The sequence below is a fragment of the Amphiprion ocellaris genome, chromosome 5 (assembly GCF_022539595.1).
Source record: "Amphiprion ocellaris isolate individual 3 ecotype Okinawa chromosome 5, ASM2253959v1, whole genome shotgun sequence".
NCBI lineage: Eukaryota > Metazoa > Chordata > Actinopteri > Pomacentridae > Amphiprion > Amphiprion ocellaris.
In genome coordinates this window covers 23,728,801-23,755,711 of record NC_072770.1, presented here as the reverse complement: position 1 = coordinate 23,755,711, position 26,911 = coordinate 23,728,801, and the positions used below count along the sequence as shown (strand labels likewise).

Genomic DNA, 26,911 nt, shown 5'->3' with positions numbered 1-26,911 from the left:
AAACACGAAGACCGTACAAAGTACCTGCATGTGGGAGAAGATATTATGAACTCTTTACATTAGCTGAGTAATGCTTTTCATTACAAGTAAACTGATGTGGGTGTATAAACAGTGGGTGGGCTGCATTTTTGGTAACTATTACTAAAAAAATCTTCTGTATGTTTGCCAACTAGACTGTCAAGATTATTTTTGTCCTATAGTTTGGAGCAGTAACTTGCTGAATTGCACTATGCATATTACTCCAGAGAGAGAGTGAGAAAATAAGACATATTAAAGAACATATAATCAGTCTTCAGAAATATGTCACTGATAAAACGTGTCCATAGCAATGCAGAGCTTTTTGTAGACTAAAAATATTAATTGTGTGCACACATCTTGACATGATCTAATAACTTAAAGTAATTGTACAATCTTAAACATTATGCTCCACTTGTAATCTAACAAGTAAGCCCCGATCTTTTCTTCAACCCTTCTTTTCACTTCATGATGTAAGGCTTGCAATGAAACTAAATATAATAAATCTCTTGTATATTGTATATTAAGTCACATAATGTGCTGTAAGATTATCGTATCGGCTTCACAAATTTCCCATCTATAGTAAATTTTTCTGGCCCAGCACGGAGGAGTGACACCGTCCTTTTGTCTAGTTTCCACCTGGATACATTTCATGTTATTATCAACTGTTATGTAAGAGACGCACATCACATGTCCTCATGTACACCTTTTTAAACACCTGCGCACAAGTACTGTACACGCACGCACTTACACAGAGTATGCACTTAGACACGCACACATAAATCTAGTATATGAGAGACGAGTCTGAAATTGGAAACTGTTGACTGGCCCTTTTACAGCTTTGTATTGATGAATTAACACAAGCCATAGATTCACTTTGCATAGCTCTGAGTGTACTTATAGCTTCTCCCCAGACACTTGGGACAACATGTTCATTACAGGGTTCACCCCAGGGAGATGCAGTCATGGCCTCAACCATCTTTCTCTTTATTCAACATCACAGCGACCAAAATGGTCATATCACAGCAACTGTACATTGAGGGTTTCTGTCCATAATGGATGGATTATGTGCCAGTGTCTCAATGCTTGCCATGGTTTACAAAGATCAGGAATGCATGGCCTTGTGCACAGAGCTGCACAGTCCAGCATGCTGACATTTTCCCTTTCTTCACTCCTTCCCAGAAAGCTCCCCTGACACTCTCTCCTGTTTCATAGCACTTCTTTTAACTTCCTGACTGGAAGGAAATCTCAGGGGCAGGAGGTGCATCTCCCTTTGCATTTCCTCCATCTCCCCCTGTTCTTCATTAGCGTGCATAAGTCAGAGCAAGTTTGGATCAGTTATTTCAGGCTGGCCAGAACCCATCTTTCTCAGAATAATCCTCCACCCAGGGCTGAAACACTATCCGGCTCTTGATATAGACCCATGGTCAGCACTGGCTCTGATATAGGATTCTAGCACCTGAGCACTCACAAGCCTCCCACCCAACATGGGACCTGTTGAACCTGCTCACCCCACTGATGCACGCAGACACACTCTCCCTTCATGATGCCCTCTTATGATCTCTCTCTCTCACTCATTCTCGGCCTTTATGCCCTTTGTCTCTCTTCCTCTCTATAATTGCTATGTGGAGCACCAAGAACCCATATTTACATTTGATTCTTTTATACAATTTTCTCTCTGCATCATTCAACCACTGCATTTGTTTACATTTGGTTTGTCCAAACTTAGCCTTGAGATAGAATTTGTAGAATCTAGAACCTTCATCTATCATCCAGTCTGTCTGACAGCCTGTTTACTTGTCTGTCTATTTGTTCCCTTGGTCTGGTTTGCCTCAGTAGAGGTGATTTCCCTGTTCTGGTTTCATTGGAGACGAATGTGAAGTTCCTCAGACAACTGCTCTTAAATGCAGGAGCTCGGCAAGCTGTCTCTCTCTTTATGTCTCCCTCTCTTTCTAATTTTCACACACATACGCAAGGTTGCTAAGAGCCCAGCAACGAGTCACAGAAGTAACCAGCTCCAAGGCAGTCTATGGCTCGATGCACAGTGGGCAAAGTCACTTCCAATCTCAGCTCTGGATCACAGGCCTCTGGACGTGGAAGTATATCACGAAGATGAAGGTAGTTTGTGTGTGTGTGCATGGGTGTGCTACAGGAATTGCATATATTTTATTAATGCAGCTCATATATAATTAAGTATCATAGTAGTTCATTCATATTATTCTCTCAGAGCACATTTGCCTGATTGTGCATTCCACCTAAAAGCCTCAAGAAACAAACATAAAATTCATGGCTCTTTCACACACACACACACACACACACACACACACACACACACACACACACACACACACACACACACACACACACACACACACACACACACACACACACACACACACACACACATACACCTATCCACGTGAAACCTGACAAGACACGTGTCATGCATAGGTTGCCTTTGACAGAGGAATTGCACAATGCCACAGAAACCTGCCCGTGCATCCACACACAAAGGAAAACCATGTATGGCTTGTCATCCATGCGACGGTTGGCCTCTTCTATAGCGCTGCAGGAAGCATGTGACCACCACTGGAATCCCCCTTTCATCTATGACTGAATCACATAGGTCCCTGCAGAGGCATGAGAGCCCACAGTGGCTGCATGTGTTGACCTTTTCAGACTGACCCCGGCTCTCTGTGTAAGTGAAAGAAAAGCACATAAAACAAAGAATGGACGTGAGGAAGTGTAGTTAGGAGAAACTGAAAAATTTTAAAATGAAATTGAAATAGGTTGGAAATGTAAAGCATGCCAGTTTTCTTTTTCTTTCTTTCTTTCTTTCTTTCTTTCTTTCTTTCTTTCTTTCTTTCTTTCTTTCTTTCTTTCTTTCTTTCTTTCTTTCTTTCTTTCTTTCTTTCTTTCTTTCTTTCTTTCTTTCTTTCTTTCTTTCTTTCTTTCCAGGTTAGTAGGACAACAACTTGCTAGCTCATGTGCCAGCAAGTTGCTCTCACGTTTAAGTCACATGGGCATTCCTGTATCCCTGTCCGCAATAAACAAGAGGGTGTTTGATGATAGGACATGATGATTTAGCCTACTTCTGTTGCCAGCCTCTCTTTTGCCCTACTCAGCTGTAAAGAATGCCCTAATTTCATTTCCATCCTGCTAACAAACAACCGCACACATACGTGCTGACACCCCCTATTCCCTTTCACCCGCATACTTGTAGCTCTCCCTGTCTCTTGTTTCTTTCTCACATTTGCACACATACACGGATAGGCCGAGTCTGATTCTGCTGACCCAGAGACATGTGGCTGTAGGATGCTCCAGTTATCTTACACAGAGAGTGGCCTCTGCAGTTATGGGTCCTTTGGCACAGGACTGTCTTTCTAGCAGACACAACAACGTCATTGCTGCTTTTCCTCTCAGTGATTCACTGCAGGCCGCTGACCCAGTCTTGGAGAGGAGATACACTCTCACACTCACACAGACAGTTGAATGTGTCTGTTGAGGCACTAGTAGGGTGTGCACAGTCACATAGGCTTAGTTAAAGGGCTGCTATAGTGCCCTAGAAGGTCACTGGGCACTTTAATTAAAAGGTGCCTTTCATGGATATGTATGTATAGTGAATGGCTACTTTGTGAATATGAATTTCTTATCTAATTCTGGGTAAGTGTCTGTGTCTAAAATTAGTGTACAAGCACTATTTGCCACTCCATTTGTCTTTGACACATCAACATGAAGGTCACACAATGCCTTAATGCTTATATATTAAATTTATTTATATTAGTATTCTCTCAGTGACACCGAGTGACATTTCCCCATCAGCCTAGTAAATAGTGTCAACACATGACACTTGGAAGTGTCACAGCTTCCTGTTTTTTCCTCTTTCTGTGCCTTTACTGCAGTCAATTTCATGCTTTTATATTGCTTATCTTTAGTTTAGATCATGTTATACACAATAGAACATGGTGTTTAAAAGGCCCAGAAAAGATCAAGCACTAGTGTTTTAGGCAATTCCGAAACATAATTAAGCTTTCAGGAAATGTAGGTGTCCAAGCTGAGTTGCAAATATGCAAAGTTAAAGGAAAAGAAATTACGACATGCAGTTAGTAGTAAATTTAAAACTCAGGATACAGCAGTAATCTTTCCTGATGAAGACAAAAGAGCAAGACTTGACAGGCATTTGAAACATTTGAACAGCTGCCAACAACCTCCAGGAGAAACTAATGTGGTAGGAACAAGACAATCTGTACAGACTGTAAGAAGAACTCTGAGAAGGTAAGAACATCATGTCCAGAAACATTTCCACGCTCCATTTTTGACCAAAGATGCTTTTTTGAATATGCAAGAAAACAAAAGAGTTTTGTGAGTCTGTTTAATGGAAACTGAAACTAGTTGGATCCACAGGTCAGGAGTACGTCTGGTGTGGGAATGGTAAGTCCAAAGGGACAAGAAGAACACCATCCCAGCAGGCACTCAGCGAGATGGATCTGTGGGGGCGTTTGCTGCACCAACTGGTAAACTTGATCGTGTGAGAAGCAAGTAGGATTTTTTGAAATACCAGGTTATTTAAAGAAGAATGCAATGACCTCAGTGACTAAATTGTAGCTTAGTCATCACTTGACTATTCAGCGTGACAGTGATCAAGCATTTATCCAAGTCAACTTAAGAAAAGTGGTGAACTGGCTGAAACTCAAAAAACAAAGAGGAGTCAGAATCTTGTGAGAAACGATCAGAAATATTTAATGGACATTACAAAGGCCACAGGACATAATACTTACATCCTGACTTTTGAATAATTTTGCTTTCAGGGATCAATAGGATTCATTTCGGTTCTCTAGAGCAGTGGTTCCCAACCTGTTTGGCTTGGAGCCCCCACTATAAGCTGCACGCCAGATTAATTATTAAGCTTTCTTTGATTGCTTACCAAGGCTTCATTTCACAACTTTTCGATAAATATTAGCCACCAGTCGTCAGTAGAATGTTTTGAGAGTTTATTGTGTTGAACAATTTTGATTGCAACTGTAAGTGGCTGACATAGGTAGGGGCAATGTATCAAGCTCAGTGCGTAGACAGGAAGATTAATATCTCTCTCATGTTTGTTTGGAAAATTATCAGTTAGGTTATATCTTAGCAGCTAGCCTAGTAAAAATATGTCATATTTTAGGCTTGGATTTTTGTACGGTTTAATTAAACAAGATATAATTTTTTAAATAGTGAGCTGTAGAGGTGTTGATAGATGGGTTTTGTTGTCTTTAGAGAGTCAGTATTGTTTTATCCTCCTGGTTCTAGTCTTTGAGCTAAGCTAAGCCAAGTGGTTGTTGGTATTTGTGTCATATATAGTCCACAACTAAGACAGTGATATCAGTCTTCTCATCTAATTCACATCAGTGAAGCAAATAGGCATATTTCTCAAGTCAAAATCTCCAGAAAAACAGTATATTAAACATAAACAAATAGATATGCTGTATAATTGTGAAATTGAATGAAATGGATGGTATTAATAGTGATAATATTAATATGTTATATTGCATACCTAAATATATACATACTTCCCATGTTCATCAAGTATAAGTTTCAGTAATCCATCTTTTTGTGTCTCTGTCTGCCTCCCTCCCTCCCTCCCTCCCAGAGGAGGCTCTTGTAATCCAATAATCCATCTTAATCCAAACTGAGATTATGTGAGGTGAAAGAGCCACTTTGTGCATGAGATTATCCTCCAATTTAAATCAGTTGTATAGTTTATAGTGTGTATATATATGTTGTATATGTACCACAAACATTTTTTTGTGTTTATGTGTATGTGTGCATGTGTATTAATAGTTATGTGCGAGTGTTGATGTGTTGTGAGGGCAGAGTGCGCTGGGCCTTTTTAATGAGCAGCTGTTCCTGCAGCCTCCCCTTGGTTCTTCATCCCCGCTCTGTGTTCTGTGCATTAGCAGAGGTTAGTCCAGTGCTCTTTAATCCTACAAGTCTGATCCCCATCACGTTTCACCTCCTACACCCAACCTACTGCCCCACTGTCCCTGCACGTCTGCACGGCTCGCTTTACCACAGAGGAGTCCTTATTCTGCAGCTCACTGGCCCTGTGACACCCGTAACACATCCCGCCCCCTACCTGACACACAGCATCGCCTTAGCCCAAGAACAGCACACTCCCTCTGCTTCCTCTAGTGTCTCATAATTAAAGCAAGGCGGCGGAGATACGGCCCTATGAGACGACTCGGTTTAATCATCACCCTCTCGTTCTCTCATCGCAAAGCTGGGAGAAATCTGCTGTGAATTACTACCGAACCAGCAGTCATGTGTTCCTAGAGTCCCGTGCAGTTGCAATCCTCCACTCCGCACTATTTTTAAGCTGCCCAGCTGGCACTACCACCACCACAGACGCACACACCCACATAGATGTATGTGCATGTGCGCCCTGGTATGATGGGCCTTTGCCTCCACTATGCCCTTGTATGGCTGTATGACCCACAGACCAGCATGCCCCTCAAGTATGGATTTCCATTCCTGGAGTCCACTCCTAAAACACACATTCATCTTTGCCAATATCACGTCCTAGTAGCTGCCCTGCCCCTGCCATGCATATACAGAATGTCCACGTGGACACACACACCTGCTTCTCTATAAGATGTGAACTCATGCCATTTTCACATATGTGACACAAATAGATTATTTTCAACCTTTAGTCCTCTCATACTGTATATACATAATGCTGCACAGCCTTCCTCACGTTTCCAGTGTACATTTCACCAACTGACAGGATTAGTAACATTAAGCCCTGAACTCTTGAACTCAGGGCTCGGTGCACACAGACGACATGGTGGATGTCCTAAAACTGTTCAGTCCTCTGTTCTGTTTTGTTTGCTTGTTTGTTCTCTAAGTCAGGTGGGAAGACTGATGCCACTGTCATATCTGCTCATTAAATATGAGGGCGAAGCCAACAGTTAGCTTAGCATAGCATAAACACTGGTAACAGTGGAAAACAGCTTGCCTGGCCTTGATCAAAAAAGGAACAAAATCAGGGTCAGACCGTCTCATGGATCAGAGCAGGCAGCTAGCAGAGGAGCCAAAAAATAGTCATAATCCACCTATAAAACAGAAAGTTGTCATTTTTACACATTAGGTATTGTATACATTAATAAAACAACATACTATAATGTCTTAATTAATGAGTTTTAGAGGTGCTAGTGGGTATATTTTGTTGTTACTGGACACACTGGCTGCTGACAAAAATGAGAGCAATTTTCTAATCTCTCCACCAAAAAGCTTATAAGCAAATTTCCTAAAATGTCTAACCATTTTTAGTGAAGGACACCTGAATGTAAAACAGGCCAAAACTGCGTCCAACAAGTGAAACAAAAATATAGCCACAACATGTGAATGGTCTTCTTTACTTACTGTGAGAAAAAGTTAAGAATCAAATTTCTATTGTTGTGGTCAGAAAAGAGTTCAGTTAAGAGCACTTGTGCAGAAAAGGTTTTTGAGCTGTCATTGAGTTAATCCACGTCCTAGCCAGGTGTGACTTTAAAAGACAATAACCAGATAGTAACTAGTACACAGAAACTCTTTAGACCAGTGACTGTAAAAGGCCTCCTTTAAGTGCAGCTTTATTCAAATTACACATTGTGTCAGATGACAAGATGAGAACATGCTGCTGGATGCTGGTATGTCAGTGAGGGCCATAGCCAGACACTTAAATGTGCATAACTTCATTATTGATCATCTCAGAAATCATTTCAGACAGCATGGTGCGACAGACAGTCCTTAGCCTGTTCCACAAATCTCCACCAGCTTTGCCAAGTTGTTCAGGACCACATTCCATAAGTCAGTATCACCACGATAATGAACTGTGTATCACTGATCCGTGACTTACTACTGACTTGTGATTTCTGGTCTATGAGCCTATAATCTCCTTTTGCTCATTAACATTTCCAGTATAGTGTGTACTTGTTTGTTTCATGACGTCCATTCTGTGTGTTCGAACAACAATAATGATAATAACAATATACTTTGTTTCTATATTCTGTAGTACCTTTTAAAAGCGTAGTAAAGTGTTGCTGTAAAAATGTTAACATATAAAGAGACAATGACAATAAAACATTTGTAAATACAGTGAAGCAGTGAAAAGACCCCGACCCCCCATTCCCCCCGCCAAAAAAACAAACAAAAATATTAGAAATTCTTGTGAAATGTCTGTCTGAGCAGGTGGGCTTTGAAACCTTCTAAAAACAGTAAAAGGACTTGGAACAGTAATTCTCAGATCGGCAGGGTGTATAGGTGCAGAATAAGGAGTTAAAAGCTCAGAAACACCAGAGTGGAGTCAGAGATTTAAAAGCAATCAAGAGAATCTTAAATGGAATATTGTACTAACTGGAGAGTGAGTGTAATTCAGCCAGGACCAGAATAATGTGCTCCCTGCGTTTAGTATTTGTTATTAATCTTGCTGCGTTTATATTGTTGTTCAGTATATTTTAGCCCTTCAGAAATGTTTTTTTTCCTGGAAGGCTCTTAGCAGTTTTGCGATGCTTTACAAAGCAGCTACTTTGCCTCTCAACACGATACTTGAGGTCTTAATATAGACCTGGTGACTGTGTTCATCCACCAGTGAAACATAAACATCAACGTAGTGCAGGAGGATTGAATTATTGATGCCCAGCTGATGGGACTGTGCTCAAGCATGTTTTCAGGCCTCCTTAGGGTGCGTGTGAGTGAGAGAAAAAAAAACTGGTAAAGAACCAGAAGAAAAACAGAAGCTAACTCATAGTGCGATCATGGTTTTGGCTCCTGAGGGAAACTCTCCTCTCTTCAGTAGGTCAGCATGTTTCCTGTCAGAAGCAGACGGAAACTGGCTCTCCACACTCTGCCATGGAAAAAAAAACTCTCAGGACAACAATTCAGCCAGCAGCTGTTACAAAGGAGACAGGCATGGATGTGAGAAAGAGGGCAATGGAGAGAATGAGGGCACTGGGGCTTCACCTCCCTGCAAACACAAGCAATAAACATATACATAGATATCTTCTGTGTACACTGCTGGTGCCACCCTGTCCTGCAAACATTTCCATATAATGTTCTGTTTAATACCTTCAGGGAACATTTCAGTGGAGCCTTTGTCAGCTCTAACAAAGTGAAGCCGTGTCGTCTCTTCAAACCAGATTTACTATAATCAGCGTTGAATTGACTTACCAAGTATCCACTGATGGATAACGACTGGCTGTGGAAAATGAAAGCATTCAAAGAACAGCTGCTCTGTCTGAAAGCACACTTAATTGTTCTTCTTTTTGATCAACAGTAGTGCAAAAGGACAATTTCACAGAATTATCTGTCCTTGCTGGATAAACGTGGAATACATTGATTTTTGTGCTTGGAAAACAGCTTCAGTGAAACAAGGCGAAGCATGTGACAGAGGCTGAAGAGTCCATGTTTACAGATGCAAACACACGAGCCCGTGTCATATACATACACATAGGGAAGCAGAAACTTGTAGGGACGGTCATTTGCATGTTCCTTTTGCCTCATCTTTTCTTTGCTTTACAAATGCAATTCCTGTGACTTACAAATGTTCCCAAACAAGGTCAGCTAATCTGACGTAACCCGAATGTCAGGACTGATGGGAGCCCAAGAAGGAGAAGATAAACGAAACAGGAGGCTAAGGTTAACGCCGGCAGATGATCGTCTCTCAAACTCCAAAGATTCCCCGCTAAAGGTTGTCCTGTCTTCTCCAAGAAACATGAAACCAACCATAAATATCCCATTTACCCAGCAACAGAAAGGATGTGACAACAGGGTCCAGACTGTAGGTGCCTTCCCAGAAAGCAGGGGTCTCACCGCAAATAACCTGTAGCTAAACATATAATGCAACAGATAATGTGAGGCAGTGATTGAGAGACTGTGAGAAAAGCATGTAAACAAAGAAGTAATGAGGTGACGGGCTGATGTCATTTATGAACTGAGGAAAGCAGTTTGACACTTCCAGGTAAAGAAGTCATTTATGGCCTACAGTGATTTGAGGACAAACCAGCTATAGGTTTGGGTTTCTATTTCATTTTGTGTGATTTCTTTTCCTTTTTTTCTCTCTCTCTCTCTTTTGCCTTCATGTTGCTGTGTTAGTCTAAAATAAATCAATGAATCAGTACATCAAATCAAATATTCATCTCTCTTTTATCATAGAGCCTGAATGAGTGAACTACACCGACATACAGTCAACAACAGACAACACTGGATCGATTTTCTTAATCCTAGTTTTTGTCTTATAAATCAAAGCTTGAACGTTATTCTTGTAGTGTACTCGTTATATTACTTGTTGAAACAGTGTAACATTATTGGTCGGTGTTTTACAACACCCTCATTTTCCTGTTTCTTTGTGAAAATTTAAGCTATTCAGTTCCACCAAATAACCTTAAATGGTACAAAGGTAAGCAGTAAAATTCACAAGGTAGCAAAAAAAACAAGTTTAAGGCACAGAAAATGGAAAAAACAATGCAATTTAATGAAGAACAGTGACTAAAATAAAGTAAGCTTTGAAAATTAAAAAAGACAATTGGTGTGGATGCTTCAATTTTTGTTGATTATTTTAAAAAGTTCTATTTGCACAAAGGTAGTGTTGGAGCAGACTGTGTATCTACACACTGTTATATTATATTAAGGAGCTACTGTGGGAAGTATTACTGTAAGTTGCCATTAGAATGGTAAGGAAAATACAGGTGACAAAGAAAGACAGACTGGTTGTCAGGGATTCGTAATAAAGCAAGATAATGGCTAAGAAAATTTTAAAAAATAATGGAACAGTGGAATTCCAATGACGGAAGACCAGCATAGTATCCAGACATAAATCCCATTGAGCTGGTTTGGACTGAACTGGACGGAGGAGTGAAATAGAAATAACCTTCAAGCTTGACACATTTGTGGGAACTTCTGCAATAAAGTTTTCTTTCCCTTGTAGAAAGAACGTCACGAGACTGTTTGGCTGCTGAATGAGTCAAAAATGTAGATGAAACTTGGGATTTAAGATTCCATTGTTAGATATTTATTATTTCTTGTACACTGGGACGTTACACTGTGTTAATTTTAGTAACAACTAGAAATATGGGGGTGTTCTAAAACCACTGATCCACAGTGTATTCAACTTTAAAACCATATCTGCGTGTCTTCTTGCTTTGTGTTTACCTCATGTATTGACTCACTCCTTGTTTATGTCTCATACAAAACATTTCCTCATGAAAGATATTATACAGATACACCTGCAATGTCTTTACACTGCAGTGAATGGAAGACAAGACATCACAACAAACCTCTGGACTGCTTGATAAATATTTTCAGCTACATCTTCATGTGTTCTGTTGAGCAAGAGCAGACAGTAGAAAATATCCCTTCAGAGCTTTTGAGTAGGTGGGTTTCCAGATACTGGGAAACGGCTGCTTTGGAGCTTCTTCCTAGCGTGTTGCTATGCAGACCTGCTACCTTCGGGCTATAAGAGAGGTGGAAAGATGCAGTTGTAAAAACACATGCAAACTTACACAAGAAACACAAACAGACACCCATCTCCGTAGACAGGGGATGAGTCATCCTCTATTCCAGTCCTAACTGTGACCCAGCTGGGTCATGTAAACAAGACAAGGAAACCGAAACCCTAAATATGGGGGCTGCATATGCAGGCAGCAGATATATTAACTGTAGGAACAGATGAAGCTTGGGTTTCAAGCAGTAAAAAACGAAGGCCTCAACAAACTGCCTGCATAGAAAAAATGCACACATGCACAGCTTCTTCTACCCTACAGTCTGTTCAGGAATGTAGATGGGTGCAATTGGTGGGCTAATGTTCTTGGAGCACTACCCCGCCTCTCCCAACGATCTGCATCTGTTCAGCCTGTATAGACATGTGCTCAGTTGTGAGTTAACGTGTGTGTGAGCTCAGCTGTGAGTGTGTCACTGTGCGCATATGAGTGAGGAACAGTGGGCCATCGTCTACTTTTGTGCATGTGCGGGCATGTGTTGTATCGGTGCAACAAGGGGGGACTAATGTGGCATTCTGCTGCTGCTTCTGTCGCTTGGTTCGTACCTCAGCTGTCCCAGTGGACCGAAGCCAGACGACACACATAGCTCTGGTGTGTGTCTGCACTCTGTGACCCGCCGCCGACTGTGTGTGTCTGTATTGTCCATTCCAAAACAAAAAAAGGTGCTTGTGTAACTGGAGAAATTAAGCAGTGAGGATGGAGCTCAGTGCAGTGGTGAGTCACAGTTGGGGTGAAGCTTCAGTCCAGACAGCATGAGTTCCTCTGGTGCATCACGACAGAGCTCAGTGTGACATCAAACAAGCCGTGTGAAGGATTTTAACATGCAAATATACAAACAAACAAAGCATTTAAAAAAACACACGCACTGCCAGCCCTCAGAGAATCCTTCATGTTTGCCAAAACCCATAAATCACCTGTCACATCCTTGAACGCAGGTTCAGTACGTTTGCTGCCTCAGAGAGTTTTCAAGGAGCACAAAGTTCTAGCTTTTGAGTCCCTACAGTAACAACATAATATGGAAATGAATGTAAATTGCGCTACTTTAGGAGTTTTAGGTTGTGTTTGGTTACATCATACAGAAAAGAGATCTACATAATGACAAAAAGAAGTAGTAAAAATTCTCTAGATTAAAAGAAGCAAAGGTGTTTCTGGCTGCAGTCTATTTATCTTACAACCAGCACTGCTGCGACAATATCACTTTTAAAAACCCTGTGCAATATCTGTTTTCCCACGTACAGGCCTACTAGAATATACACTGCCACATCAGCCACAAATGATTAACCTGTGAGGTGTTTCTGAGTCTCATCAATTCCTGCCGCCTGCTACATATTTAAGGTCAAACCCCAGCCAGACAATGGTGAAGCTCCTTCACAAAGCCTTTATTTATGTTCAGCGGTCAGCTTTATTTTGAACACAAATTCACCTTTCTGTCCTTCACTCCTTTCTTTAGGAAACACCATAAGAGCTTGTCTCCATTGCAGTTAGGTGCTTATAAGTTTAGACACATCCTTTGCTAGACAGCAACAGCGTGGAACCGTTTTCTTTCATCTTTATGTGAATTTTCGGACTTTTCGGCAGCGTCTTCGTCTGGTCAAGAAACTGCTTCTTAGATAAACACTTCCTGTACCGCTGGATAGGTTACAAAATAAAAGCCCATAACATTAAAAATACGCCCTCACAATAAAAGCCTGGAGATATGACAAGCTTCCTCATCATGACATCAACAAAGGGGGTAGAAGGAGATACTGAGAGACACAGACACGTGTTTACACTTTGAGCCAAACACCAAACATGGAGCAACAAGCGGGTCAAGATTTCTTAACCTGCATGGTAATCAGAAACCTGTCACCACTCTGCCCCTCCTCAGCCACACTCTGGACCAGAAGTCCTGCTGTGGCTCCATATGGTCTACAGGCTTAGACTTGTTGAGAGTTTCTCATATGGAGGAGAAGGAGAAGGAGAAGGAGAAGGAGAAGGAGAAGGAGAAGGAGAAGGAGAAGGAGAGGAGAGGAGAGGAGAGGAGAGGAGAGGAGAGGAGAGGAGAGGAGAGGAGAGGAGAGGAGAGGAGAGGAGAGGAGAGGAGAGGAGAGGAGAGGAGAGGAGAGGAGAGGAGAGGAGAGGAGAGGAGAGACATCATCTAATGTCCAGGTTCACTGAATAGACATCAGTGTGTCAAAGTGGATGTAGAGCAGAGCTTTAGGCCATATGGTCAGAAGGTGACTGGGTTGATGTGTAATGGGATTGGTCTAATCTGCTTTTACATTATTGGAAAGACAAGGAGAGGGATTCAGACAACTTACTAGGAAATTTTGAGATGAGATCACGAATGAATAATTTAAAAATAAAAAGGCCATGGAAAACTAGAATACAAGAGGAATATGTCATTGTTAACGCTCTGAACCCCCAAACCCAACAACTTTGTTATGGTCCTTGAATGTATGATGTGTTTTTCTGTCAAGCAAAACAACAATCACCTATCAAAATCACTTCATTCTACATGTCTCATTTACAAATTTGCCAAATTCAATTTCAAACTTTTGGGCTCAATTGAGAACAAATTCCGTGTTCTGCAACGTAAACAAGAAGCTATTAATGACTCAACTGTGAGTCACATGACAAACATTCAGGATATTTTTGGTTGAACTACAGGTTGTTTACACAGAAAAGAATGGAGGCAAAAAAAATGTTTCTGGTCTGTAAAGCCACTAGTTTTCCGAGTACTTGTCACACCTGTTGGGACTTGAAAAAATGTTGCATGTGTCAACTTCAGGATTTCTAAAATTTCTGGTTAAATAATCAAAGAAAAAATAAATGTAGTTTTTCTTTTTGTTTAATTTTTGGCATGATAACTCTGTCAAACTGCATAACAGACATTCTGGAGTTCTCTCTATTTCGAGCCATGGTTGTGCTGTTTGCATTGAGGTGCAGAACTTTATACTACAGTGAAAATGAGTCCACAGTGAGTAAAAAGATGACAGAAGCAAAAGTTCAGAGGGTTAAAACACACTCTTTGGAATATAGACACCAACTTGAAAGACCTAATGTGCTACACCACAGATATTCTAAGAATAGCACTTTTGTTCAAAAACAGAGCAATGTGAAGATTCTTCTACTTCTCTCTTGTTAAGGTCAGCAAAATAAAACCATCTTTCTACTCTCCTACAGGCCTGCTTGATGGCTTGTTCAACCTGGCCACTTATTTGAATGAGCAAATTAATGAGGGCACGATGACTTGCTTCTGCTGTGCCACACCCAGAATGATAAAAAGCAATAACACGCACGTCATTTCAGCCTGAGGCGCCTTTCATACTTTCAACATCAGCTGGCATTAAACACCTGTGTCAAACTCTCTCACACACACACCACCACCATCTCTTGAGGTCGCTCAACCGGTTTCTTCTCTTCCTGCTGTTGCGTATATACCCTCAGCTGACTTTTTCTCGCCTGTGGGCACCAGCCCGCCAGCGTAAACATTCATGAATCATCAGTGTCGATGATCAGTGTGCCGTCACTACTACTGAGTAGTCATCTTTTATTTCCACTCAAATTTATGATAGATTTGAATGTGCCCTGTTTTACAAATGGCACACAAAACATACAGTGAAGGGTGGTGAGACTGGAGAAAAGCAGAAGTACATTATGAGGAGGTGCAAACTTTCAAACTTTAGAAATCTTGATAAATAAAACAACACTAAGTTGATTTAATTGGAAGAAAATCATTTTAAATGAGGACTAAGAGTCAATAAGAGTTACTTAACCATTCAAAAAGCACAGTGGATTTTCAGCTGTCACTTCCTTAGAATTTTCAAGAATGTCAGTAATGAGCACCTGAGCTTTCCTTCTGACTGAAACTTCCATCAGTATACACCCAGCAGACCTGTTTTGCATGTTACAGCAGAGTAGATGGAGCTACAGCAATAAATCAACAAAAAATGCCAAATATTGTCATCAACCATCATCATTTGTCTGGCTGCTGCTACTTCAGAGTGTTACTGCAGTCACGTTTTATGTTTCACTGTCTAGAAGTGCTACGTAAAGAAAGCAATAATATGGTCTGGATGAGTGAATCATCTTCACCCACAGATGTTACCAGCTGTCTTCCGTCAGTGTTTCATGGCTTTCATGGAAGTGCATAATAACAAGGCAGTGTCAGTATCACAGGCCACTGACTCATCAGTGTCCCAGTGCTGGCTGAATCTGTAACCTAATCACTGACTGAAATCCAGTTCACTTTATACTGATTCACTATACCGACACAACTGGAGGCCATTTTGTTTCATAACGCAGGCCGCAGGTGTCAGATAGCAAAAACAACACGGTTACCGCTGGATACAAGAGCTTCGGGTCAGCGGACGAATGAGCTCAGACAACTCCAACCGAAGTTTAATTTTATCTATTGTTGCGCTCTCCCTGCAAATCTCCCCAGAGAACAGAGCTTTCCTCAGAACTGAACATCAGATTAAAAAGTCTCTCTATGGTTCATTGACTGGCTCTGCAGACAGAGCAGACCAGATCTGGGAGCTGTTGGAAGATATAAAAGGAATGTTTTCTTGGAAAAACATTTGCTAGTATTATGTAGCCTCGTTTTCTCAGTAATAAAATATGCATGTTTGAAACCAGAAATCACCCCAGAGCAGTGCATTTCACTTGATAGTCATTTTTATTTTTTTTTAGAAAAAGAAACTATCACAACATCATTTGGTTACTGTACAGTTTCTCTTCTCATAGTCACTCGGTCTGATAACAGGCTGTGATTTCATGCTGAACACCAAACACCCTCCTACTAACTCACACCACTAGTACAACATGACAGTATACGACTTCCTCTTTTTCTGCTTTTGCATTTTACCTCCTCTGATATTCTGGAGCGAAAAGCAATAGAAACCACTTCTATAAAAAAAATGGAGACAGAGTACAAATCCCTGACAGTTTCATTTAGAAAATGAGGGACAAGAGAAAGAACTCTTCGAGCGGTGTGGTCCATACCAACATGCACCTGACGCGTTTCTGTGTGTTTCGGACAGCACCATAATTCACTATATATGTGTGAGTTTAAGAGGTTCCCTGGCCTACATGAGACAGGGTGAGAAAAAAAGAGATAGTGGGGGAGGAGAGAGAATCTAGGTCAGATTGTGGAGCATGCAGACCCCCTGTGCAGACACACTCGTAAATGCAATCTCTCGCTCTCAGTGGACAGAACCGCATGCATGTTCATCCATAGATGGGACAAATGACTGTAAGTGGAACACAGTAAATGTAAGATTAAGGGATGTGTCAAGTATGTCTCCCTGAGAAACATTTCTTTCTTCAGTACCATAAAAACTCTCCTTTGTCACTGGCCCATCTTCTACACCTCCCCAAAAAGGAAAAAAAAAAAGATCTTGGCTCATATTAAACTTACTGTCCTTCATATTATCCCATAATCTTTCGGGTTTTTCACTGTTCTTTCATTAGAATTACCACCGCCAGCAATCACAGTCGCCTATTACAGGCAAAGGCAGGTGACGTTCATCCAAACTTTAACTTTCCAACGACAACTTTCCTGACAATCACCCCATTGGTGTTTATGTGCAATGACTTGCAGCTCTCCATCTTTATCTCTCTCTATATATATATTTATATATATGTCGGCTTGTGTGAGCCGGTCTGGCATAGTCTCTCGCAACCCAGTTGTGAAGTACCGTGTGTAACGGTGACACCTTTGTGACAGAGTTTGAGTGATGCTACTGTCCTCCCTTCTCCCTCTTTTTTCACTCGTATGGTGAAACTAGGAGGGGGAAGGAGGGGCTGTAAATAGGTTGTCCTGTGCCCTCTTGATGTCTCCTGCAGTAGCACCACGAAGTTAAAGTACACACATATTAACGTCACATACTGAGCTGACATGCGAGCACCAGGGATCAGGAGAGGCAGGGAAAAAAGAGCGCACTAAGAAAGACTGAGGAAGTGAAGGCTTATTGCTAAAAATGTTTTCCTAATTGTTCACTACATAAAGCCAATCCTGTATTACCTGTAAAAAGGCATTCTGTTGTAGATATGAAGGATGACTGTCAGTGTTTGAAAGACCCAAATACTCGAGCCCAATTTTTTTAATTCTATTAAATTATGTCGGCTGCACAAATCTTTTCGATCTAACTCTAACCTGATAAGAGTAATCTCTGTAGCCCTTTTCAAGTTTCACTTATACAAACACTTCCCCAGAAAGGGTGGCGTCCTACAAGTGTTAAGAGTGTGAAGTGAGGCAAGTGACAGTGCAGGTGTGTTTGAGTGTGTTTTACTAAAACCCAACACTCATGTGAGATCACACACAGGTTAAAAACATTTTCTTCTTCATGAAGCTGTCCACTCACACAAGGAAGTTTTTAAAAAGCATTATCTAAATCAAACCATATCAACTGGCTGTATAAAGAAAATCCACAGCCACTCAAGGAAATCCTCTGTATAAAAATGTTTTTAGAGTGTTTCTTTTATTACCTCTTCCTCTCTGTTCAGCTAATAATAAAAACCAGGAACTGGGGTGTCGACACCTCTCAGTAGAAAACAAATAAAAGAACAACCAAACAAGTTTTAAAACCTAGGCTCTACTTTTTCCAGCACTCTGACTCCTCCTGAGGAGTGCAGAAGAGGAGAAAGTGGAGCAAGAGAGGAGATTAGAGGACTCTCTCTCTAAGAGACAAGTTTGGGTAGGACCGTGCGAAGAGGTATGGCTTCCCCTGAATCTCCCATCATGTTGCTCCTCAGTTTGTTGTTGGCAGCTGTGGTGCCTAAGCCAGGCCCCCCTTTGGCCAGGATAGAAGGAAAGGAGGTGCTGTGGTGCTCTGGGAGTCGTTTCACAGGAGCCCCTTGGCTCTTCTCGGTCCCAGGCAGGGGTTTGGGAAGCCTGCGATACAGCCAAGGGTGTCTGAGAGCTTGGCTAGGGGTGAGGCGAGATGAGGGGTCCCAGTCCAAACACTTCTTTATGAAGTCAGTAAAGGTGGGGTCTTCACAGCCCTTAAGTGCAGCACTCCACTCCTTGCTACCTGGAGGGCCTCTCATCTTGCCTCTGCGAGAGCGAGACCCCGTCAGCACAGTGGCCCCGGTGGGCAGGGTGTTGGCTCCACAGTAGCGAGGGTGACCTTTGGAGTTGATGAAGTTCTTTGCTCTTTTGGCTTGCTCTAAGACCTTCTGCGGAGGCATGCCCAGCAGCTCCATGACACAAGCCAGTTGGTCACCCTCGTCTTCACCGGGGAACAAGGGGTACCCAGTCAGCAGCTCGGCCAATATGCAGCCGAAGCTCCACATATCGATAGGAAGGCCGTACCGTGAACCAAGAATCACCTCTGGAGCTCGATAGAAACGAGACTGGATGTAGGTGTACACCCGCTGGTGTTCAAAACAACTGGAGCCAAAGTCAATCACCTGGCAGAGACAGGAGAAGAACAAATTGGAGAAGTGAACTTAGAATGTAGAAGACCTGTTAAATGACACACAGTTTCCGAGGATGTAAATATGAGGTGTATTACCTTGATCCCGCTGCGCCCCTGCTGTTTGAGCAGGATGTTCTCTGGCTTGAGGTCACAGTGGATGATTCTGTGTCTGCTAAGGGCCTCCAGGCACTGCAGGATGGAGTGTGCAAACTTCCTGACCAGAGGCAGACTGAAGCCCTGGAACTTGTTGCGTTTGATAAGCTCATACAAGTTCATGCTCAGCAGCTCAAAGGTCATACAGATGTGGTTGCGGAAGGTGAAGTTTTCGAGCATGTGCACGACATTCATGGTGCCATTGCGATCCTGCTTCCGCAGGTGCTCCAGGATGCGGATTTCTTCCTGCGCCTGCCGGTGGAAACGCTTCTCATTACGCACCATTTTCAGGGCCAGGTGTTGCTGCAGTTTGTGGTCATATACCTTAGCCACCTGGCCAAAGCTACCCTTACCAATAATCTGAAGAGGGCAAGAAAAAGAAAAGACCAGAGAGACAACAATATGAGTTTTACAGGCACTCAACTAGTATTAAAATAGCCTTTAAAAACTTCACAGTATCAAGATATGTCTGACCTTGAGGAACTCGTAGCGGTAAGCGAGGTGGTCATGGGGGACATGAATGTAACCACCCTGCTCATCATCGTAGCCACAGTTGTTTACACCTCCAGCAATGGCAGGCCTCTTCTTGGCACTGGGTCCCACAAAGTAGATGTCTGGGTAGGAGTGAATCTCCGTCTGCTCCAGGGTTGTAAGCTGAGATCGGTACAGTCTCAGGGCCTGGTCAGGAGTGAGTGGGCCGCATAGCTTGCCGCCGTTTCCACCATTCCCAGCTCCATGTGGGCCGGAGGATTCACTGGAGCCCTTACTGGATTCAGTGCTGTGGAAAAAGAAATATGGTTAATATGGTGACCAACAACTGAAAAGGTTGTTTTTCTTGCCTGTAGGTTTTTAGCTGCATAGCGTACTCTCAAAGATGTTATTTTTGTATCTTTATGGTTGCTCTTTCTCACCTGTCAACACTGTGCTCCTTGGACATGCTGGAGACTGGGGCAGATTTACTGGGCGTCTGGCCAGTGGTCCCACTATTCTGAGTGGATGCTGTGGTTATGGCATTGATCTTTCGGTTGTTAGTTGAGTCTTCATACAGGTACTTGACTTTCAGCTGGCCACCTCGCACAGCCACCTGATCCCTCATTACAGCCTTGTTACTGACAACCTATAAAGGAAAGATGATACACAAACATTAGGAAATCCAGGTATACATGTGGTTTATTCTACTGTAAGAAAGAAGAGGGAATTTCTCTTTTTCTAGTTTATTTAACTACAGAAAGGGCAACTAACCTTCAAAAGACTGAACAGAATATTAAACTAAACATTGCCTTGTTGACTCTAATCACTTGATCATTTCACATATAATATCAGCAGGGGTAATAAAGATGCCATTAACACATATTAACACCCTACAGATATATTTATACATATTTACACATTAAGGTGTTTTAGTGAGTTTGAATGTGGCCTGAGGCAGTGTGGAAAGAGTGATAACAGGGATTCAAAAGGAAATTGTGACTAATACTCCAAATAAAAGCAAAATGCTCCACTAATTACCAGATGTAGGTCAGGTTTTGTTAGATACAGGCCGAAATATCAACAGCAAACTCTTTTGTCGCGGGCAGTGAGCAATCAGCTGAGGCGCAGCTTGCAGTTGGTGAACCAGCACAACTGGATCTAGATCCAGTCAGGCAGTAAATACTAAGATATGACAGGCCCACCCCGACCAAAACACATGCAAACGACCCACATTTCCTGTTACTTGTTTGTGTCCTGACTGTAATCAGGTAAAAGGTATCAGTGATCTTTGGATCAGCGTAAAACTCGTTGACATTATTTACACATGCTGACTGGACTTGAACTGCTAAAAGTGGCTGGCCACAATCACTAAAACCTCACATCACCAGCAAAATCAAAGCAATCAAATCCCAAACCAACAACAGAGATTGCATCTCAATCTGGACTAAACAAACAAACACTTTTCATTTTTGTAATTCTTTTTGAACACAGTTGTCCACAAGCTTTAAAAGTGACACATCTGCCTTTGGTTGGAAGGACCTGTAAGGTTAGAAGAGTTTAAGGAAAGGTCTGAAAGCCTTGCCAGTAAACAGCTTCGTTTCAGCAACCTCAAGAATTCACCGCTCCTCACTCCCCATCTCCCTCTCTCTTCTCTCTCTCACCAGCGGAAAGAACCATCCACAAGATTATGGAGCACAAGGGAAATGACAGTCATTAAAGTTAGATTATACTCTTAAACTATAGAACTAGTGCGACTGCGAAGACATGCTGATATAAACTCCGCAAGCCTTCCCACATAAAGCGACACTGGAGATGCGTATTAACTGGATCTTTTTGGCTGTCTCTTTTGGTTTCAAGGCCAAACAGGTCTATGGCTAGAAACCATGTCAGCTCATTAAGACAACACAACAAGGAAACGTACTTTAAGAGTAGGTGTCGACATGTTCCACTGAAAGTAGGCTCAGCTGGGAGTGTGTTTGTGTTGTAGGTTTGAGTCCAAAAATAGAGGTGGAATGCAGGATGGGTTTCCATACATGTAACCATATAGTCTTAACTTATTACAACAGCCCTACTGCTGACCCAGGATCCCATGCAGCTGTTGTCCCAAAGCTACTGCAAACACAGTGAATGTCATTGATTGACCCTTTCACACACACACACACACACACACACAAACAAAGGCATAAAAATCAAAGCGTTCGACATGTGGGGCACCAACTGTGGTCGATTACTGATTGACCAGACAGGGGGTGCAATTAGAAAAAAATACATGAAAAAGTGGCTGAAGATGGGAATAAGAATAGGGAGTGTGGATCTTCTGAAACAGGTATTACAGAGGGCGTAGAGCCTTGTGCGCAAATCTGCATGGTGCAACAGATGGAGAAGAGCTTATCCCTTTGCTGTTAGAGAAACACCTAAGTATCTTTCTCTCAAGCACACACAGGGTTGCACAACTCAACACACATAGCAGCCACACAGACTTTTTATTGCAACCAAACCAAATTTTGGTAACACATAGCTGGAGGTTGGGTCACTGTCAACTAAACCGAGGCCTGTGATACCCTTCGACATTACTACCCTCTATCTTGCTCATTAATTTTGTATTACAACGCAGACTGAACTTTACTAGAACAATATATTTTAGTAGTTCATCCCCTCTGCTAACACATAACGGAGACAAAATCAGTTTACTACTTTAATAGAGCATGAGGCAACTCTGCGAGTACTGAACACGATGAACTGGGGCGAGTGACTGACAGTCACATTTAGCAGAGGACAGTACCTCTGTGAGCGTGACAGAAAATACAAAGGAAGAAGGACAGGACTAGAATAGAAAACTAGGCCTAACCTCTGTGCAAGCCCACTGGTGGAGGATTACACGAGGTAGAAGAAGAGGAGGAGGGGAAGAATGCTGATTGGCGATTTTGTTTGTGGGTCACATTTTCAAGCCCAATAAATCTTTACAATATATCAAACCAGCCTTTTTCCTCTTCTGATGCGGGAGGCAGCGGAGGATGTGTGTGTGTGTGCATTTTCTGCCAAAAGCACTATTGAGTGGCAATCATAGGAAAAAGATACTCCGCCTGGGCTGCAACTGATAACAGGTGTACATTTTTTGATAACAGATCAATGTAAAACTTGTTAAAAGTTATTTCTAGTTCCCAAACTGATGTCCTCAATATGCTGATCTTGCCTTACCACAATCCAAAATGGATCGACTGATCAGCTGAAACTTACTGATCAACTTACTGAAACCTATGAACCGAATCTTATCAATAAAAGATACGGGTAATCCAATAAATATGCTGGACTACTGCAGACCTGCAAATCAAAAACAGTCTGTGACTGGACCTTGAGTCCAGTTATTTGTCCAAGCAGATGAGAGCAGTTGTGTATGAAGGAGGTCGAGACCATACAACATGTAAACAAAGTGTACACTGATAAATTTGCATGCTGTCAACTGTAAAACGCACCATTCTGCACAATCAAACATGTTCCCAAGGTTGGTAGTTGCCACTGGATATTTGTATTTGCTCAAGCTGAAGACAAAAAGTGGATACCTCACTTATCTAACATATGGACAGCTTTCAAGACGTACCAAACATTCTCATATGCCTTCAGGCAGCCAATATTACTTGCACAATTACATAGTTCTCACTGAAAGGTGTAATATTCGATTGAACTTCACATGTTGAAGACAAAAAAGAGATAAGTTACCAACCCTACACAGCAAGACTAAGGAAGGAGGAAGGAGGGGTACAAATGTGATGAATAGGGGCAGGGTTGACCAGGGAATATCTCTCAGAGGAACAGGATGTCTGGAGACAGAGTGTGCTTCAGCACAGGAAACAGAGCTTAACTAGCTTTGTGCGTATGAGTCTGTGTTTGTGTGTATACTTACTGTGTGTTTGGGCACTGGGGGCAGCCCAGACGGACTGTTTGTATCTGCCTCGTCTTTAAGGATGTGGTCTGTCCTCATGTACGAATCATACAGACCATCACCATGTCGTGCTGAAGGGACAGAGATGAAGAAATAAAACAGTGTGATTATGTGGGACCATCAAACCTGCAACACAGACACACTAAGGGATAAAAGCTGAGGATGACGTTCAGAGGTAAAATCTACAGAATGCAATTTAATCTTCTCCACAGAGACAGACAATCCCTGGTTTGCCCAAAGCAGACAAAGTCCCATTGATTATCACATCAATCAAACTCCCATTTCCAATAACTACTTTGAGACTAATGCAAATAATTCTGCATGACCCGACAATTCCCTTGAGCTAATCTTAGCAGGCCTGCCTCATTATACTGATCAGAGGGAATGAATATTGTCTGCTACAACACCCTAGCCCACATTTACTGTGAAAAGGCCATTATTAGCAGATACACCATTGTATCTATTGTGTCCAATACATTGTAACCAAGGCCAGGGCTCCGACCTGACCAGCTTAGATAGGGCTTAGGGTCCCAGATCGCTAGCGCTGCAAGTGGTATTATTGGCCTAATGGGGGTAACAGATGCCTCTGTGACGACAGCATCTTTCCGTCTGTCCATCTGTCCATTCAGGCCAAGTCATGTAGTGCACACACCAGGTGTGGTCAGAATTAGAGCTATTATAGACGGCTGCAGGTGCCTGTCATTCAATAGTGCAGTGTTTCATGCTCACCTCCGTGGCATCAAGCCAAACACCTTCTGTGAGATGTGGATGAGAAGAGCATCTGGGAGTGTAGGCGGAAGCCAGTTACTAAATTAACAAACCCCCATCTGCCGGCTGTTTATCTTAACAGTTATCTAGCCTACATACAAGTTGCTACATCAGTGGAATAACACTGAGACTATAATTGCTGATATCTTGAAGCTAGACAGAGCGGCCTGCTGGTACAAGCCATTTATATGGCTGTTGTGTTGGGTTAGCTCATTAGGAAAAGCCTAAAATTGTGGCATGCCTGGTGTTCTCCCTGACTAGCTCCTGAGAGTGCTATAACCATGTGCAGGTGCGTCAGAGCCCACGTCCCCAGTGCAAGCTCGTCAACAGACCAGTTCCAGGACAGATTAGAGCTGCTGCCTGGTTACAGATGCATTAAACCTGCACAGCACAGCAAACAGCGGCATTAGGGCTCCACGCACAATATTAGGCAAGCATGGACCCCATTAGCAATCTGCAAAGTCCTAATCACTCAGTGGGGGCTCAGCACTTTCTGTACAGAATCTGACTGTGTTGTCCAAGCAAACCTTGTGAAGGCAAAACAATTAAACAGAGCCCAAACTTCTATGCAAACAAACATCCAGCCATCTACATCCAGCTGGCCTTCAGCTCTCCACACTGTACAGATTTCCCCTCTGCACAGCAAAGAGTAGAGAGCAAGGTTCAAGCAAACAGACAGCAGATCATGTGTCATAAAACGTGTGAGTGGGACTGTGGTGGGGTAAAGTCACAGCTTTCTGTCCTCCCCTTCCTGGTATCCTGGACAAAGTGTCTCTTTTACAGAGAATACGCCCAATGTAAACTATAGGGTGCATCTGACAGAGGCTTCAGGGCAATGTCACTTTTTTCCCCTTACATTTTAGAGCATGCGATGCCTGCAAAAAATGCAACTAAGGCTGAACACGCAAGGAAACAAAGATGTGGTCAGGGCCGAGATACACATAAAATCATAACAACAACGAGGAGAGTCATGGTATAAACTCCAAACCAGCACGCAAACAGCTCACATTACAGCTTATCAAACTTTGATAAAACAATAATTGCTTACGAGAAGGGTGTGAAAAAAACACGGCGCTTCCTGGACTGTCTTCTGAAACACACAGACACAAGTCTCGTGATTGAAAGCAAAAGAAAACATGTTTACAAGTCGCGTCTTGTAAAAGGCCCACGGCACTGTGACATTAGCCGCATCTGTCCGCTCTCTGTCCACGGACTGACACGACGTGACATTTAAGCCCGGAGCCCAGAAAACTATTTGTCAATCAAAGCCGTTTTGGGAACAAGATATTTGTGTAAATGCCAAGAGTTGCTCGAGGATGAAACCAAAGCTACGGCACGTTCCACACGGTCCACTTTAACGTCCAATCTGTTGTCATGCGAGTTAAATCAACTCCACTTTAAACAAAAACTATGTTTAAAAACATTCATACAACATGGAGGAAACAAAAGCTACTGACGAAACACTTTGTTGTGGTTACCTGTTGCTATTGGGCCCTCTGGTTTTCGGCTCATAATCATCATGATTGCAATTAATATGCGATGCCAGCATCCGAAGTTGAAAAAATCCCGAGTAAAAAAGTGGAAAAACAAAATATCAAACTGGTATCAGGTAGTACACTGAGCTAGTAGCATTGAAAACTTTGTTTGCTAGTGAGTCCAAGCACTCTGGAGTTTCGACTGAACTAACTCAAGTTTTTTTTCTCCTCTGGGTTTGTTACCTTTGTTTTGGCTATGACAGTAATTTATCCCCGTTTGATTGAAATCCCAGAGTTGTGTATTCAGTGTGTCGCCGTGGCCAACATTAGCCCTGGCTGCAGTTTGAAAAACCTGAACAGGCGGTGGGGGTCGTCTCCCTCCGCTAGCTAGCCAGCTAGCTCGCGCAGCCACAAAAACAGTCGTCCGCCGTAGAGCCGCTCCCTCTGTTAAAAATAGTTTGAGTCCAAATGCTGCAGCTTGGTGGTCTGACCCGGGTGCCCCTCGCCTTTCTCTGACGGTACAATGAGTCAGTCCAGAGCACCATTCCCGTGCTTATTCCTGGTTAGCAAAACAGCGATGCTACCACTCGTCGACACCCCCAGGACCTGTCCTCCTTCGGGACAGCTCGGGGCTGCTTCGCTCGTCTTCTGGGATGGCTAGCCAACACCGGCTAGCTCGCTAGCTGGACTCAAGCCCCATGCTGGCCGCTGAACCAACCGGAAGATCCCCTTCGCACAAAGGCTTCACCTGGAGTCAGCGCAGTAAAGCTGCACTGTTAAATCCCTCTTGTGTGCTGCGAGTATCTTATTCGACGCGGCTGTATGTTGTTGCTAAGGGCGTCTTCACTGAGCCTGGAGTCAGCAGGCAAACAGAGGGAGGGAGGGAGAGAGGGAGCGGGGCGGCGCTTAGCGAGCAGACAGCCGGCAGAAGGGCGCCCCGCAGCGTCCAAGCAGGGGATCTGCACTCGAGCCAACGCTGCTGAGTACAGGCACAGTACTGTAAGTCTTCACATGTACTAGTACATACTGTGTTTGTGTGGGAGCATAATTTAAGTTGACACGTTGTCACGAGTCTAGCTGTCTGCTGAGCCATTCTACCAAACAGGAATTCTGTTTCAAGACACTAAAACAGCGAAAAGCCAAAAGGGACAATAAGAAAATGGTCCCTGAAGG

The 26,911-nt window shown here is 42.7% G+C and overlaps 1 protein-coding gene across 2 annotated transcripts; it reads right to left on the bottom strand.

Moving 5' to 3' along the window:
* Nucleotides 1–16,169: 16,169 nt before the first annotated feature.
* dyrk3 (dual specificity tyrosine phosphorylation regulated kinase 3) lies at nucleotides 16,170–26,593 on the bottom strand. 2 transcript variants are annotated; one of them, XM_023267231.3, is made up of 7 exons: nucleotides 25,742–26,593; nucleotides 25,312–25,353; nucleotides 23,457–23,566; nucleotides 19,996–20,201; nucleotides 19,559–19,862; nucleotides 19,028–19,444; nucleotides 16,170–18,923 (listed from the first exon to the last, which is right to left on the bottom strand). In XM_023267231.3, the coding sequence occupies exons 1-7, from the start codon at nucleotides 25,782–25,784 to the stop codon at nucleotides 18,192–18,194; spliced, it is 1,854 nt and encodes a 617-aa protein (XP_023122999.2). In that variant the 5' UTR covers nucleotides 25,785–26,593; the 3' UTR covers nucleotides 16,170–18,191. The 2 variants fall into 2 exon arrangements, with proteins under 2 accessions (XP_023122999.2, XP_023123001.2); XM_023267233.3 differs by lacking the exon at nucleotides 25,312–25,353.
* Between the last annotated feature and the right edge of the window lie 318 nt (nucleotides 26,594–26,911).

What these genes read in the sequence shown, in the direction of transcription:
- dyrk3 (XM_023267231.3), bottom strand. Translation starts at nt 25,784, where the DNA reads ATGATGATTATGAGCCGAAAACCAGAGGGCCCAATAGCAACAG. An exon ending in AAGGAGCACAGTGTTGACAG is followed by an intron (nt 19,863 to 19,995) that starts GTGAGAAAGAGC and finishes CTTTTTCCACAG; the next exon opens with CACTGAATCCAGTAAGGGCT. An exon ending in AGGGGCGCAGCGGGATCAAG is followed by an intron (nt 18,924 to 19,027) that starts GTAATACACCTC and finishes TGTCTCTGCCAG; the next exon opens with GTGATTGACTTTGGCTCCAG.